We start from the raw sequence: 16,408 nt of genomic DNA, 5'->3' as shown, positions 1-16,408 counted from the left end.
CTCCTACGGTCTCCAAGGAAATCAGAGAAGTGAGAGTTGAGCATGTCTCAGCAAGTAACTTTGCTCCTGGTGAAGGCATTCTTCTCACAATTCAGGACAAAAATAACAAAGACGCAGAGAAAGTAATGGTTCATTTGGATATGGGGAAGAAGAGAAGTAGTAGTGGCCGGTCAGGCTCGTTTCATCATTTAGAGATCATAGATAAACATTCTGAGTCGGCTGAAGAAGTCTCGGCTTCTTCATCATTGTATAACGTTGCAACTCCATCTCCATTGTCTGGTTTGCCTGAGTCTCACCTTGGCTGGGGACACTGGTTTACACTAAGAGATCTTGATATAGCAACTAACAGATTCTCAAAGGAGAATGTGATCGGTGAAGGTGGTTACGGTGTTGTCTATAGAGGAGTGTTGCTCAATGGAACTCCTGTTGCAGTTAAAAAGATTTTTAACCAGTTGTGAGTGATCATTTTTACAAGAATTTCAATTTCTTTTTAACATTTTTTTCGTTTTGGGTTTAGTTTGATTGATTAGTTTTGTAGGGGACAAGCTGAAAAGGAGTTTCGAGTCGAGGTTGATGCTATTGGTCATGTGCGGCACAAGAACTTGGTCCGGCTTCTTGGTTACTGCATTGAAGGCACACACAGGTAGGTGAATATTTGTTTAGCCTAGGGGAAAGAAGCCAAATATGTGAGTTTACTTACTAAGACCAGTGGAGATTGTTATTAGGATATTGGTTTATGAGTACGTGAACAATGGAAACTTAGAACAATGGCTTCACGGAGGAATGAGACAGCAGGGATACCTAACTTGGGAAGCTAGGATGAAGGTTCTCATAGGCACATCGAAAGCGTAAGCAAGAAAGATCAATCGTTTAATCTGTTTTGAAATTTCTTCTTCTAGTATACTGATCAATGATTCTCTGTATAGTCTTGCATATCTACATGAAGCAATAGAGCCAAAGGTAGTGCATAGAGACATCAAGTCAAGCAACATACTGATCAACGACGAGTTCAATGCAAAGGTTTCAGATTTTGGCCTTGCCAAGTTGCTTGGCGCTGGGAAAAGTCATGTGACAACTCGAGTGATGGGAACATTTGGGTGAGAGACTTATAAACATTAAAAGCAATCAATCAAGAAGTCTTTTAAGTATCAACGCTAAATGCTTTTTGTGGACGTTTTATAGGTACGTTGCTCCTGAATATGCAAACACAGGGCTGTTAAATGAGAAGAGTGATGTCTACAGCTTCGGTGTTGTTCTCTTAGAATCAATCACAGGAAGAGACCCTGTGGATTATGGCCGTCCTGCTCATGAGGTAACAAACTATTTACATTTAGTTTAATGAGTTTTAGAACGAACCAACACCAGAGTATTGTAGGTAAACCTAGTGGACTGGTTGAAAATGATGGTTGGAACAAGGCGATCAGAAGAAGTAGTGGATCCAAACATAGAGGTTAAGCCGCCTACAAGATCCTTAAAACGAGCCCTTTTGACGGCTCTAAGATGCGTTGATCCAGATTCGGACAAGCGGCCGAAAATGAGCCAAGTTGTACGTATGCTTGAGTGTTAAGCTTCTAACTAGTAAACTCCATGAACAAAAGCTTAAACTTAGGGAAACTCCATTAAACCTCCATTAACATGTAAATGCAAACTCAAAAGGTTCAATAACTCTCAGATTACAAGATAGAAATGAAGAACAAAGTGAAAGATAAGATCGGCAACCCTCGCTCACATCCCTCGGGTTCCTCTCTTCCCAAGCAGCCTCATGTCGGCTAACCCCTCACAACATTCATCATATCCTTCTCTTCCTAATAAGCTTCCCCTCTTTATTTATATAGCTTAATCATCTTCTAGGTTCTTCTTAGCCTCCTAAGCAACTTGTCTCATCTCTCACGTGTGAAGTTTGTTGCACATGATCCCAGATAGATTTAGCCCTCCTCACACGTGTGAATTTCTCTTTTACAATTCAGTCCCTGCATCTTATCATTGAGTCTGAAGAATATCCCATTCCAAGAGAGGTTTGTGTTGTAACAGGTGATTTATCCTAACATACACCATAATAGGTGTTGGTTATAACAAGGATTATGTTTCTTTCAGGACCGAAGGCGTCCTAGAACGCGAGAGGGGAGTATGGAGATAAACTGACACTGACATGAGTACTCCAGTTTCAAGATCACAGAGCAAGATCAATCTGCGTAAGCTTTCAATGCGCATCATGATTATGAGCTATTCTTTGAACTTGTTCTTTTGAATTTTGTGTTATTTTTTACTGGTTTTGAATTGAGATGAGTAGACCATAGAGGATTGTTTGTACATGGAAACATGGTTTGTATTTGGAGCTCCTATATCAAAATAATATATTGGTGTGTACAGTATTATTGCATGAGCTCTTCAGACTCTACTCTACTCTACTAAATTCACATGGCAACCATTGAAAGCAAATTAGCTCACTAACCAAAATAATCCATTCACCAAGTGTTGACCAATACGATCAAGTTTATCCACTAGATTGACGGTGTCCTCTAAAGTAGTATAAAAATTCATTTATCTTGTTTTTCTTTAGGACGTAAAAGAAATTTTCAAATATACAAGATAAAACATCTGGTCTTGTAACTCAGCTGGTCTTATGAGCCGCTGGTTCGAGCCTGAGACAAAGTTTTTAAGTTAACTAAGTCTTGCCCATGTGTGCTTAAAGAGATCAAAATGACTATGGGTTACGGTATCAACCTCCCTAATTTACAAATATAACTATTTTATATATTTTCTTTTAATTTTACTCATTTTGGAAATTTTGCCCAGTCATTTTGTGTAAGATCGATCTTTCGATGTCTATATTACACGTTTTGTTAAAAGCTACACTATAAGCACTTCCTCTATGGCGTCAACCATCATCACATCACACTCTCTCTTGCAGGATCACACTATATATGTTGTATATCCATTGCTATCATTGATGTGTACAAGAAATTTAAAATCTGATTCATGAGACATCTGGTCCCGTAGCTCAGTTGGTTAGAGCGTTGGTCTTATGAGCCGAAGGTCGCGGGTTTGAGCCTCGCCGGGACCATATTTTGATACCAATTTCTCTCTCTCTTTGAAGGATTCTATTAATATACCCAATTTATCTATTTTCCTCTAATTTCACTCATTTTGGAAGTATTGCCATAAGTCATTGTAACCACTTCTTTTATGGCGTCCACCATCACCAGATCACACTATTTCTTGTCGGATCACACTACATCATAAAAATAACTAAACATTTTAAAAGTTTTCAGTTTCTAGATATGCACCATCTTGATAGTTTGAAAATTGTGCATATCCCTTTTTGTATGTCATTTTTCAAAAATGTCATTTTATGGTGTGTATTTTCAAAAATATCCCTTTTTAATATATAAAATGATTAAATTCTAAACCTAAACTCTAAATACTAAACTCTACCTCTTAAAAACTATACCCTAAACATAAAATTGAAAACCCAAACCTAAAAAAAATTCTGAGAATTAATTTAACATATTGTAATTGTGTAAAAGAGGGTAAAAATGAAATTGTTCAAAATGGGTATTTTTGAAAAGGAGTATCTCAAAATGGGTATTTATAACAAATTCTCAAATTTGAATATATGAAAGTCATATGTATAAGTGAATTTGTCTATAGTATCTTTAATTTCTTGTCAATAATGTTTTTTAGATATTATGAATTCATTTCCAAAAACATAAAATTTACAGCATCTGAAATACTAATTTTATTTTGCTAAAATTTTCTCAATTCATTATTTTAAAAAACTTTAAAAAATTACAAATATATTTATACTGTATAAAATAATTATTATTAATTTATAAATAAATTAATATCACTATAAATTAATAAAATTTTAAGGTCCCAACATTATTAATTTATAGAGGTTTTACTGTATTTATGTTGGGTATTCATTGCCAACGTTGATGCATACTAGAAAATTAAAATACAAAAATTAAGCAATTGTCATGTAGCTCAATAGGTTAGAGCATTGGTCTTATGGGCCGAAGGTTGCAGGTTCAAGCCTTGTTGAGACCAAACTTTTTAAGTATTTCATGTTGAAATAACCATTCGTCAAACTTTACCGATATGTGCCTAAATATATCAAAATGACCATGTGTTACGATACAAATATCTCTCTTTGACAGATTTTACATATATACTCATCTTATATATTTCCTTCCAAAGTCACTCATTTTGAAAGCTTTGCCATAACACATTGGTGCAAGATTTTAATTTTATGGTGTCTCCTTTACACATTTCGTCATAAGCTCTACTATAATCACCTCTATCATGGCGTCCAACATCCTAAGATCACACTCTTTCTAGTCATACCAGCATTGTCTATGTTGTGTATTCATTGCTACTATCAATGCAAAAACCACGACTTCTTCCACCACTGGTTTCTCTTAAGGAAATTCTCTATCTTTGGGTGCAATTGGATGACAATAAAAGAGAGATGGATCTAATTTTCACGAGAATTCAACTCAAAATGCACATTTTACACTAAATTCATATTCATCTAACTTTTTAGTAGGGTCCATGTAGTAGATGAATAAATAGTATTCTCTCTTTCAATCTCTCTAATTTACAAATATAACCATTTTATATATTTTCCTCTAATTTCACTTATTTTGGAAGTTTTTCCTGGTCATTTTGTGTAGGATTTTCCGGTGTCTCCATTACACGTTCTATCATAAGCTCCACTATAAGCACCTCTTTTATGGTGACAACCATTATCAGATCACACATTTTCTCGTCAGATCACACTATCTATATTTTATATTCATTCCCATCATTGATGTGTACAAGAAATTTAAAATGTGAGGAATGAGACATCTGATCCCTTAGCTCAGTTGGTTAGAGCATTGGTCTTATGAGCCGAAGGTCGCGGGTTCGAGCCCCGCCGGGACCAAATTTTATAACAATTTCTCTCTCTCTCTTTGATGGATTTTATTAATATACCCATTTTTCTATTTTCCTCTAATTTCACTCATTTTGGAACTTTTGCCAGAAATCATTGTAACCACTTCATGGCGTCCACCATCACCAGATCACACTCTTTCTTGCAGGATCACACTATTTATGTTGGATATTCATTGCCAACGTTGATGCATACAAGAAGTTTAAAATACAAAAAAAGAAGCATCTCGTCTTATAGCTCAATCGGTTAGAGCATTGGTCTTATGAGCCGAAGGTTGCGGGTTCAAGCCTCGTTGAGACCAAACCTTTTAAGTCTTTCATGTTGAAATAACCATTCGTCAAACCTTGCCGATATGTGCCTAAATAGATCAAAATGACCATGTGTTACGATACAAATATCTCTCCTTGACAGATTTTACATATATACCCATCTTATCTATTTCCTTCCAAAGTCACTCATTTTGAAAGCTTTGCCATAAAACATTGGTGCAAGATTTTAATTTTATGGTGTCTTCTTTACACATTTCGTCATAAGCTCCACTATAACCACCTCTATCATGGCGTCCAACATCCTAAGATCAAACTCTTTCTAGCCATACCAACATTGTCTATGTTGTGTTTCCATTGCTACTATCAATGCAACAACCACGACTTCTTCCACCGCTGGTTTCTATTAAGGAAATTCTTTCAATCTTTGGGTGCAATTGGATGAAAATAAAAGAGAGATGGATCTAATTTTCACAAGAATTCATCACAAAATGCACCTTTTACACTAAATTCAGATTCATCTAACTTTTTAGTCGGGTCCATGTAGTAGATGAATAAATAGTAGTCTTTTTGTTTCATAAAGAGTGTCATTTTGACACAATGCAAACAAATTAAGAAAATTATATAAATTTCTATTTTAGCCTTTATAAATACACTAAAAAAATTATCTTTCTAATTAATAAGCTGAAATAGTAGGGAGAAAAATGAGATTTAGTATTAAAAACTGCATTGAAAAAATAAAATGACATTCTTTTTGTAAAAAGAAAAAATGTCAAAATGACCCTCTTTGTGAAATAGAGGAGTTACTATTTTTTAGATGAAAATGTTCCTCCTAACCAATACGAGAGGAATGGGATGAAAAGTTATTCTTTCTACTTTATCTTATTCCTCTAATTTTTAATCACACTCCTTCCCAAAAAAGTTGCTACCATGATAGCTATATCCATAAATTTCATGTGCTTTATATTGGAATGATGTGATGAAATCTACATTTTCTAAATGTTAATCTCCGAATTTCATGTAATTTTTTTTCATGCAATGAATTCATTACTTTTAACATGTTATTTTGCTTAACTCGCTAAATCCTTCAATTTAGCAGGCAATGTTACAAAAAAAAATCACTAGTTTTTATAATATAGCTAGTAATTCCATTAGATATCCTTCTCAATATTGCATATTTAATGCTATTTTATTAACTTTGGCCCGTTTTCTATCACCAAAATCATGATTCAAGACCAATGACTATACATATTTCATGTCATTAAAAAAATCATTATTTTAAAAGTAGCATTTGAGTTCTTCTTGATGCTTTTCTATAATTCATGTTTTATTTATAAAAGGGATTTTTGCCAAATATGTCATATTTTTTATTAAAGATTTGGAGAATGTCAGATTTGCTTCATCTATCCACAAATATCATGAAAGACAAAAATACCCTTATATGAAAGAGAGTGATTGTCGTGGAGGAGATCTGATAGACAAATTATTAAAGTAAGTCATAGACTTGTCCGCGAATTTCATTTTTATAACTTGTCACGAGAATTATATTAACAAATTTTTCCATGAGTTCAAATTAGTTATTCATATTATTAAAGATAAGTTGTATTTGAAAGATAATTAGACAAAAATGATAAAGTTGTCGAGATGGTAGACCAAAAGAAAATGGTGGACCAAAAAAATATGTCGAGGATGATGAATCAAAAGAGGATGATGGACCAAAAGAGGATGATGGACCAAAAGAAGATGATGGACCAAAAGAAAATGATGTGGATGAGGGTGGACCAAAAGATGATGTGGAGGATTGGTTTTTTCGTAAGCATCATTCTCCATATCATCCACATCTTATCTATGATCCGCATCTTGTCCATCATCCACAACTTGTTCATCATTTGTATCTTGTCTATCATCCGCATATTGTTTATCAACCGTGTCTATCATCCGCATCTTGTCGATCATCGGCATCTTGTCCATCATCGGCATCTTGTCTATTATCATCATCTTGTCTATCATCATCATCTTGTCTATCATCCGCATCTTGTCCATCAGCTGTATATTTTCTATCAGCAGCATAGTGTTCACCGAAGAGCATTTATGTCTTTTTTAAGTGAAAGTTGTGCCATTATTGGAAAAAAAACGAACAAATTGGCAGTTTGACTAAAATTTTTTATCATTCCCGACATTTTTGTTAATTAACTATACCTTAGATATTATCTCTCGTCCTCTTCGGTCAATGTCGTACCTCTTCATATTTTTTACAGTAAATATCCATCTTGAGAAATTTACTCTTATTCTCACAAGAGTTTTTTCACTCTTTATAAGAGAATTATTAGTTAATTGTGTTGATTTTTATATTTTTATGATTTTTTTGATTGAGTTATTTCGTGGTCAATACTTTTTCAAGAGAATTGACGTATTAATAAACTAAAAATCTCAAATATATTTTAAAATTTATATACAATATGTACAGTTTACTTCAACTAAAAATAAATAAATAAATAAATAAATATACAGTCCGACTTTTAACGTAACTAATATTTTCAATTATAAACGCTTTTAAATATGCTACTTTACCCAATTCTCCTTAATCCGATACCAAAAACACCATGCCGGTCTATGAGTCCAGAGTCAAGTACTCAACCTTCTCAATTAGATAAATGAAACAATAGGAAAAGAAAAAGTAATAGTAAATGACCAAAGGAAAATGGAATTGCAAATAGAATCAAAAATCAATTTGCTTAGACATACTTTTGGACTTCAGAGGCATAAGAATGGGAAAAGGGGGACTCAACCTATCGGACAAGTTGAAATTTAGAGAAAACGACTGAAGCTAACAGACTTATCATATATATGTTTTAGGGGTTGGGACTGAAGAGCCTTATACAAACAAAAAGATTTTCCAATACTTGTGTGACCACATTTCACCTATCACAAAACCAAATTACTCCGGGTATTTTGCTAATCCGACATTTTTACGTTGTTTTCAAAAGAGTAAGCTCTCTTTGTTAACTCTTTAAAAAGACTAAATACAGAAAGGCTAAAATTCATTTTCCGTAAAAGATAATCATTTTTTTTTCCTTCGAGTCAATAGGTAAAACGTATATGGACTAGATAAACCAAAATTAACTAGGTAAATCCATTAATTGCAAACCTTACCAAATTGGTCATAATTAATTTTTTTCAAGCAAAATAACATTAATTGGCCTAAGGGTTAACATACGCCAAAATAAAAAGGACTATAATTAGTAACATATGAATTTATTGGTAGAAAATTTTTATTTTACATGGTGACATGATTTGCCCCAAAAAAAAAATGGTGACATGATTAAATAACAACAATTATGCGTGAGGGCAAAGTATAGTTTTATCAAACCATGCAAAAAAAAAGTAATTTTTCACAATTTTACGACTTTACCTTAAATATGATATAACAAATTCCAGGTTTGGGATATATAGTATATTAATCCTAAGAAACAATGATATTTTATGTAAAAATAGTTAATTAATCATCGATAAAGTCAACATAAGATAGCAAAAACTGCGAAACAATTAATAGTGTGTTGAGACCACTTTAGCAGTCCATCTTATGAAAGTAATAAATTGGTATGATCTATATATATAATATATGCATATATTGAAATAAAATGCATAAAACATCATAGATATCACTTAGATAAAAAAATAAACATAATTGTATGTCCTGGCTTAACCAATAAAGTATCTAAAAACAATTCAGAAAACAAGTTCAACATCCTTTGGGTAAAAATATATATTGTAGTTTATACGTTTGGTAAAAATGTATCTCTAACCTCAAAAAACCCTTTTTACCTCCTTGAGGCAAAAAAATAATAAAATATACACCCATAATTCTTTAGGCTCTTTTTCTTTTCATATGCTTGACGACCTCTCCATTCCTCGCGTGTGAGACAATTTGGCTAAACCTATGAAACCCTAGTCTATTGTCTATACATTTACATAGGAATAGGGTAATACACTCCATTACTCTTTTTATAGTTTATTCTCTTAGATTCTTAGTATATATACATGTATATTTTTCACATTCTTCACCTTCTAAAACATTCACAAGAAAATGACGTTACTTAATTCACTAGTCTTCCATGCATTCTTCTTAATCTCATTCTCATTGATTCGTATTTCTCACAATATGTATATAATAAGTCCATCACCGGCTCCAAATCCGGCTTACGATGATTACGACAATATTGCACCAACTGTCTTCGACGTGACTTCGTTTGGAGCCATCGGAGATTGCGCGACCGACGACACGTCAGCATTTAAGATGGCATGGGACGCTGCATGTATGACCACAGGGTCTAAGTCTTCTCTGCTTCTTGTCCCTGACACTTTCTGTTTCTTGGTCAAGCCAACCAGCTTCAATGGTCCTTGCAGAACCCAACTTGTACTACAAGTAAGCTAATTTTGATAACCTATCTTTAATGTTGTGTTTATAGTTTCATGAATAGATTTTTTTTTCCTTATAGATCGACGGGTTCATTGTGTCGCCGGATGGACCGAGGTCATGGCCGTCGAATTACCAGAGGCAGTGGATGATGTTTTACAGAGTGAATGGATTATCAATTCAAGGCTCTGGTTTTATCAACGGCCGTGGTAAGAAATGGTGGAACCTTCCTTGCAAACCTCACAAGGGCCCAAACGGAACAACCCAAACCGGTCCTTGTGACAGTCCTGTNATGCATTCTTCTTAATCTCATTCTCATTGATTCGTATTTCTCACAATATGTATATAATAAGTCCATCACCGGCTCCAAATCCGGCTTACGATGATTACGACAATATTGCACCAACTGTCTTCGACGTGACTTCGTTTGGAGCCATCGGAGATTGCACGACCGATGACACGTCAGCATTTAAGATGGCATGGGACGCTGCATGTATGACCACAGGGTCTAAGTCTTCTCTGCTTCTTGTGCCTGACACTTTCTGTTTCTTGGTCAAGCCAACCAGCTTCAATGGTCCTTGCAGAACCCAACTTGTACTACAAGTAAGCTAATTTTGATAACTTATCTTTAATGTTGTGTTTATAGTTTCATGAACAGATTTTTTCTTCCTTATAGATCGACGGGTTCATTGTGTCGCCGGATGGACCGAGGTCATGGCCGTCGAATTACCAGAGGCAGTGGATGATGTTTTACAGAGTGAATGGATTATCAATTCAAGGCTCTGGTTTTATCAACGGCCGTGGTAAGAAATGGTGGAACCTTCCTTGCAAACCTCACAAGGGCCCAAACGGAACAACCCAAACCGGTCCTTGTGACAGTCCTGTGGTTAGTCAATGTTTCACAATCACATTTTTGTGTTATATAGGTCAGAATTAGTGAATTATGAGTAAAATTTTTTTGATCTCAGGCGTTTAGGATATTTCAGAGTTCCAAAGTGACGATCAAAGGGCTTAACTTCATAAACAGCGCACAGTTCCATGTAAGGTTTGACAATTGCAGTGACGTGATTGTAGATTCCGTGACCATCAAGGCCCCAGCTTCTAGTCCCAACACTGACGGGATCCACATTGAGAACACACATAATGTTCAAATTCACAATTCCGTGATTTCCAATGGTATTTATTTCGCATTTTTGCAGTAAATAGTTGATTTCAGTCAGTTTTATGTTTCTTTTAATTCGGTATTACAGGAGATGATTGTATTTCAATCGGAGCCGGCTGCTTTAATGTCGATATTAAGAATGTTACGTGCGGTCCAAGCCATGGAATTAGGTACCTCTTTCATAATTTCCATTAATTCTTGCCATCTGCCAAACTCCAATGTGCCTCTCATAGAGTAGGGTTAGATTCTCAGCCTCTAGGCTCTGTTTTCTCAGAAAGTTTTGTTTTGTTTTCTGGTTTGAAGTGTGAACAACGAACTTATGTGTAATGTTGCAGCATAGGCAGCCTTTGGAGTCCACAACTCACAGGCTTATGTCTCGAACATAACAGTGACTAACTCAACTATATGGAACTCAGACAACGGTGTCCGGATCAAGACATGGCAAGGAGGGTCAGGCTCGGTTTCAAGAATTGTTTTCAGTAACATATTGATGGTGAACGTTCGTAACCCTATAATGATAGACCAGTACTACTGCCAAACAATGAACTGTGCTAACCAAACCAGCGCAGTCATTATTAGCGATGTTCTGTATGCAAATATCAAAGGGACTTACGACCAGAGAAGCCCATCGATGCATTTTGGTTGCAGTGACTCTGTCCCCTGTACTAACCTGAGACTCATGGATGTGGACCTGTTTCCTTCCAAAGGCCAGCTTTTGGAAAACCCTTTCTGCTGGAATGCGTATGGAAGCATGCAGATTACAGTGCCACCTGTTTATTGCCTGCTTGAGGCACTTCCAGACTGAACAGAAGATGTGTTCAACTTGTAATCAGATTCAGAACAAATATGATCACAATAATGTAAGGGTAGATTCGATGTCAGTAAAGCGTATCGAAGAAATTAGTCTAAAGTCTGTAACGTTTTAGAATACACAATACATTCGGTTGGGATAGGCTAAAAGAAGAAGTCAATCGAGTTTGTAACATACTAATATAACAGATACTTTGCAAGTAGTTACTGTGAACGTGGAAAAGAAGAAGATCCTTCAACACAGATTCATAAAAGGTTAGTATTTTGACCAAAAGATGCAACTTTTCCAAATTCTAAATCCAGTGGAACGTAGGCATATTTCATTTCATTAAGCGAACACATTTGAAGAAGCAAATGAATGTAGTAGAGAACTGAACTTATATTCCATTTATTGATAGACAACTTTTTGGTGGGGGAGACAAATCAGTCCATGACGAGCATTTCATGAACAAGAATATCCACATTTGGGATAACATTACTTGCAAACAGAAGCGAGTACCTCCAGCAGAGAAACCGTGAATCTCATTTGGGTTTCTTCATCCACGGCAACGAAAAGAGGAACGTGAACAAAGAGTGACTTGGTCTTATTCTGCTCCGCAAATCTTAGAGAGTGGTAATAGACATAGTTGCACACAAATCGACCTGCATCATCTGATGATATCACCTCAAAGCCCTTATTCCCCAACGCCTTTGTTATATCTTCCACTGGAAGAGTTGTCTGCAAATCATACATAACACTTGGATTCAACATAAAAACAAGAATCGCCAATTCTGCAGACCAAAAGGTTAAGAGACACAGTATAAGGAGACAGTATCAACATTGTACCTTTCTTACAGTTGTGATTGGACCATCAGACGGAACAATTGGCAGATTCTGCAAACAACAAGAGTGTTTCACGGAACTAAACAACTAACCAAACAAGAACAAACCAAAGGAGAGTCNTTCCGTGACCATCAAGGCCCCAGCTTCTAGTCCCAACACTGACGGGATCCACATTGAGAACACACATAATGTTCAAATTCACAATTCCGTGATTTCCAATGGTATTTATTTCGCATTTTTGCAGTAAATAGTTGATTTCANTTGCAAATTTTGTAGCGCCGCTATTAACTCCAAAGTGAACCTAAAGAGAACGACATCAGAAATGAGTTTCTTCAACACGCAAATCAAAACACTTAGCTTAACCAACTAACTAACCCAGATGGTTTTTCCAGCCAGGGACTCTGATTCCTCAGTCTTAACAGCAGATTGTAGCAACTGATAAAGAGAAGCGACAGCTCCTTGACCAGCGGTCTCGAGCACCGTACAGCTTCCAAGAATTACATCTTTCGACACACTATTCTTTGCCNTGTTACGTGCGGTCCAAGCCATGGAATTAGGTACCTCTTTCATAATTTCCATTAATTCTTGCCATCTGCCAAACTCCAATGTGCCTCTCATAGAGTAGGGTTAGATTCTCAGCCTCTAGGCTCTGTTTTCTCAGAAAGTTTTGTTTTGTTTTCTGGTTTGAAGTGTGAACAACGAACTTATGTGTAATGTTGCAGCATAGGCAGCCTTTGGAGTCCACAACTCACAGGCTTATGTCTCGAACATAACAGTGACTAACTCAACTATATGGAACTCAGACAACGGTGTCCGGATCAAGACATGGCAAGGAGGGTCAGGCTCGGTTTCAAGAATTGTTTTCAGTAACATATTGATGGTGAACGTTCGTAACCCTATAATGATAGACCAGTACTACTGCCAAACAATGAACTGTGCTAACCAAACCAGCGCAGTCATTATTAGCGATGTTCTGTATGCAAATATCAAAGGGACTTACGACCAGAGAAGCCCATCGATGCATTTTGGTTGCAGTGACTCTGTCCCCTGTACTAACCTGAGACTCATGGATGTGGACCTGTTTCCTTCCAAAGGCCAGCTTTTGGAAAACCCTTTCTGCTGGAATGCGTATGGAAGCATGCAGATTACAGTGCCACCTGTTTATTGCCTGCTTGAGGCACTTCCAGACTGAACAGAAGATGTGTTCAACTTGTAATCAGATTCAGAACAAATATGATCACAATAATGTAAGGGTAGATTCGATGTCAGTAAAGCGTATCGAAGAAATTAGTCTAAAGTCTGTAACGTTTTAGAATACACAATACATTCGGTTGGGATAGGCTAAAAGAAGAAGTCAATCGAGTTTGTAACATACTAATATAACAGATACTTTGCAAGTAGTTACTGTGAACGTGGAAAAGAAGAAGATCCTTCAACACAGATTCATAAAAGGTTAGTATTTTGACCAAAAGATGCAACTTTTCCAAATTCTAAATCCAGTGGAACGTAGGCATATTTCATTTCATTAAGCGAACACATTTGAAGAAGCAAATGAATGTAGTAGAGAACTGAACTTATATTCCATTTATTGATAGACAACTTTTTGGTGGGGGAGACAAATCAGTCCATGACGAGCATTTCATGAACAAGAATATCCACATTTGGGATAACATTACTTGCAAACAGAAGCGAGTACCTCCAGCAGAGAAACCGTGAATCTCATTTGGGTTTCTTCATCCACGGCAACGAAAAGAGGAACGTGAACAAAGAGTGACTTGGTCTTATTCTGCTCCGCAAATCTTAGAGAGTGGTAATAGACATAGTTGCACACAAATCGACCTGCATCATCTGATGATATCACCTCAAAGCCCTTATTCCCCAACGCCTTTGTTATATCTTCCACTGGAAGAGTTGTCTGCAAATCATACATAACACTTGGATTCAACATAAAAACAAGAATCGCCAATTCTGCAGACCAAAAGGTTAAGAGACACAGTATAAGGAGACAGTATCAACATTGTACCTTTCTTACAGTTGTGATTGGACCATCAGACGGAACAATTGGCAGATTCTGCAAACAACAAGAGTGTTTCACGGAACTAAACAACTAACCAAACAAGAACAAACCAAAGGAGAGTCAAACAAAAACCTGAGGCTTCCAACCCAATTCATCAGGGCAACGAAAAGTCGCTTCATTCACAGCTTGTTGCTCAATTGCAAATTTTGTAGCGCCGCTATTAACTCCAAAGTGAACCTAAAGAGAACGACATCAGAAATGAGTTTCTTCAACACGCAAATCAAAACACTTAGCTTAACCAACTAACTAACCCAGATGGTTTTTCCAGCCAGGGACTCTGATTCCTCAGTCTTAACAGCAGATTGTAGCAACTGATAAAGAGAAGCGACAGCTCCTTGACCAGCGGTCTCGAGCACCGTACAGCTTCCAAGAATTACATCTTTCGACACACTATTCTTTGCCAAATATTCTTTCAGGTTGTTTGCCATTTTCTCTGTAGGATTCTCAGCAACTCCATGGAACTTCTTGAACCCTGTGATATGAATCGTCACACCCGTTGGTCCTTCAGAACCCATCAATAAAACTGAAACAAAAAAAACAGTCCGTCAGAGAGACATTGGATACAGGACACTGACAGTGACTCTATCCTATTAACAACACCAGCCAGATTAGATGAAACTATAAATGACGAAACGAGTCCAGATCTCAACAACGTATAAAATTAAAAAAGTTGTATGACTTTATCAAGGTTTGCAGCTTTTTCAGATTCCGTACGAACCTAACTGATTTAAACGATAAAAAGATCAAAACTTTCAGAAGTCTGATCATCAAACACTGAATACGTTAATGGATTACACAACAGAGAAATAACCAAATCGCAGATTTTTGAAAACACCCAATATAGAAAAACTAGTTTCAAAAGATGGGCAGATGATCAAGAAACGTAAAGGTCGAAACTTTTTACCTTAGAGAAAACAGATACTGGAACCTGAGAGACGATGAACAGAATTGAAAGCTTTGTGGGTCTGTCTCTTCAAGTGGAATCAATCGATTTGCCTGTAAAATCTGAGAGAAAGAGAGAGAGAGAGGGGAGATGTGACTCAACAACCAGTCTTTGGTCTTATCCAATCAATTGAAACCTAACTTTTAATCATGTTCCACTTTGGACGGAAGTTTGATAATCACATAACAAGACACAAGAGGTACATATGTTTAGTATTCTTTATTGATGTAACAAAAGTGGTAGGTCGCGTCCCAAAGAAGAAAATAAGAACAAAACAGCAATGATTCAATTATTAATCGAATAATTGCAGGATGATATGATTGAGTTTGATGATTCAAGTGGTGCATTGATATGTGTGAAACATTCTTCTTATAAACCATAGGTAATAATAATACACCTATCTCAACTAAACCTATGAATTTGAACCGAAATAAACCAATAGCAATGGACCAATCTCACCAATAATCTCTACAAGAACACTCCCCATTGTTGAAATGGTGGAATCTGTTTGCATCTCTTAGAATGATCTCTCTTTCTGTCACTTTCGAAATGAGTTTAATGGCGGAGTGGCAATCTCCACAGACTTTAAGGTTCTTCATGACCCGAATGGGTACTCCTTCGGGTAGCTTTAAAAGTCCATACGCAACTGCGAGTCTCTCGCTGTGACGGCTCAAGCTATCAATTTTCTCTTCCTCGTCTACATCATGTAGGACATTGCTGCAATCAGGACTATAACCAGCTTCTCTCAATAATCCATCTGTTTTCTCCAATACCATTAATATCATCGCCTGCTCAGGATGGTTTCTTATACCTCCGCGAGTGAACATGTGCACTTTTTTCTCTACCTCAATCCAGCTACAACCAGGGAATTTACTTACACGCTTTGTCCTCATGTTTTTTCTCATTTCTGCAACATCTCCCCACTTGGATCGAGATGCATTTATGCTGGATAGCAAAACGTATGGACCAGTGTT

The 16,408-nt window shown here is 36.3% G+C and overlaps 4 protein-coding genes, 1 long non-coding RNA gene and 3 other non-coding genes across 8 annotated transcripts in view; 5 read left to right on the top strand and 3 right to left on the bottom strand.

The window, feature by feature from the left end:
• Window positions 1-2,386, top strand: part of LOC104759009 (probable receptor-like protein kinase At2g42960) — a 9,829-nt gene extending 7,443 nt beyond the window's left edge. Inside the window, exons 3-9 of the mRNA XM_010481982.2 lie at window positions 268-454; window positions 539-643; window positions 726-848; window positions 927-1,097; window positions 1,183-1,312; window positions 1,376-2,015; window positions 2,095-2,386. Of these exons, the coding sequence (XP_010480284.1) occupies window positions 268-454; window positions 539-643; window positions 726-848; window positions 927-1,097; window positions 1,183-1,312; window positions 1,376-1,567 (908 nt within the window). The 3' untranslated portion in view covers window positions 1,568-2,015; window positions 2,095-2,386. The remainder of the gene's footprint in view (window positions 1-267; window positions 455-538; window positions 644-725; window positions 849-926; window positions 1,098-1,182; window positions 1,313-1,375; window positions 2,016-2,094) is intronic.
• TRNAI-UAU lies at window positions 2,991-3,064 on the top strand. Its single transcript has one exon. It is a non-coding gene; the product is annotated as a tRNA-Ile (tRNA).
• Window positions 4,854-4,927, top strand: TRNAI-UAU. The gene has a single exon. It is a non-coding gene; the product is annotated as a tRNA-Ile (tRNA).
• On the top strand, window positions 5,164-5,237 carry TRNAI-UAU. Its single transcript has one exon. It is a non-coding gene; the product is annotated as a tRNA-Ile (tRNA).
• LOC104759006 (polygalacturonase At1g48100-like) lies at window positions 9,290-13,850 on the top strand. The gene is made up of 6 exons (XM_010481977.1): window positions 9,290-9,628; window positions 10,296-10,505; window positions 10,588-10,795; window positions 10,870-10,951; window positions 11,117-11,133; window positions 13,155-13,850. Exons 1-6 carry the CDS (start codon window positions 9,290-9,292, stop codon window positions 13,604-13,606), a joined length of 1,308 nt encoding a protein of 435 aa, XP_010480279.1. The 3' UTR covers window positions 13,607-13,850.
• LOC104759004 lies at window positions 11,888-12,520 on the bottom strand. The gene is made up of 2 exons (XR_762802.2): window positions 12,418-12,520; window positions 11,888-12,309 (listed from the first exon to the last, which is right to left on the bottom strand). It is a non-coding gene; the product is annotated as an uncharacterized LOC104759004 (long non-coding RNA).
• Window positions 13,908-15,442, bottom strand: LOC104759007 (pyrrolidone-carboxylate peptidase; the record flags this gene model as incomplete). The annotated part of the gene is given in 5 exon segments (XM_010481978.2): window positions 13,908-14,329; window positions 14,438-14,485; window positions 14,564-14,668; window positions 14,743-15,014; window positions 15,396-15,442. Coding segments are annotated over 4 exon segments (660 nt in total). The 3' UTR covers window positions 13,908-14,086.
• The window catches only part of LOC104759008 (pentatricopeptide repeat-containing protein At1g56690, mitochondrial-like), a 3,614-nt gene continuing 2,924 nt past the window's right edge, over window positions 15,719-16,408 (bottom strand). The window contains exon 3 of the mRNA XM_010481981.1: window positions 15,719-16,327. Coding sequence (XP_010480283.1) covers window positions 15,890-16,327 — 438 coding nt within the window. The 3' untranslated portion in view covers window positions 15,719-15,889. The remainder of the gene's footprint in view (window positions 16,328-16,408) is intronic.

This window comes from Camelina sativa, chromosome 17, assembly GCF_000633955.1.
Source record: "Camelina sativa cultivar DH55 chromosome 17, Cs, whole genome shotgun sequence".
NCBI lineage: Eukaryota > Viridiplantae > Streptophyta > Magnoliopsida > Brassicales > Brassicaceae > Camelina > Camelina sativa.
Note: the sequence above shows the minus strand (reverse complement) of the source record. Positions and strands in the feature narration are given on the sequence as shown.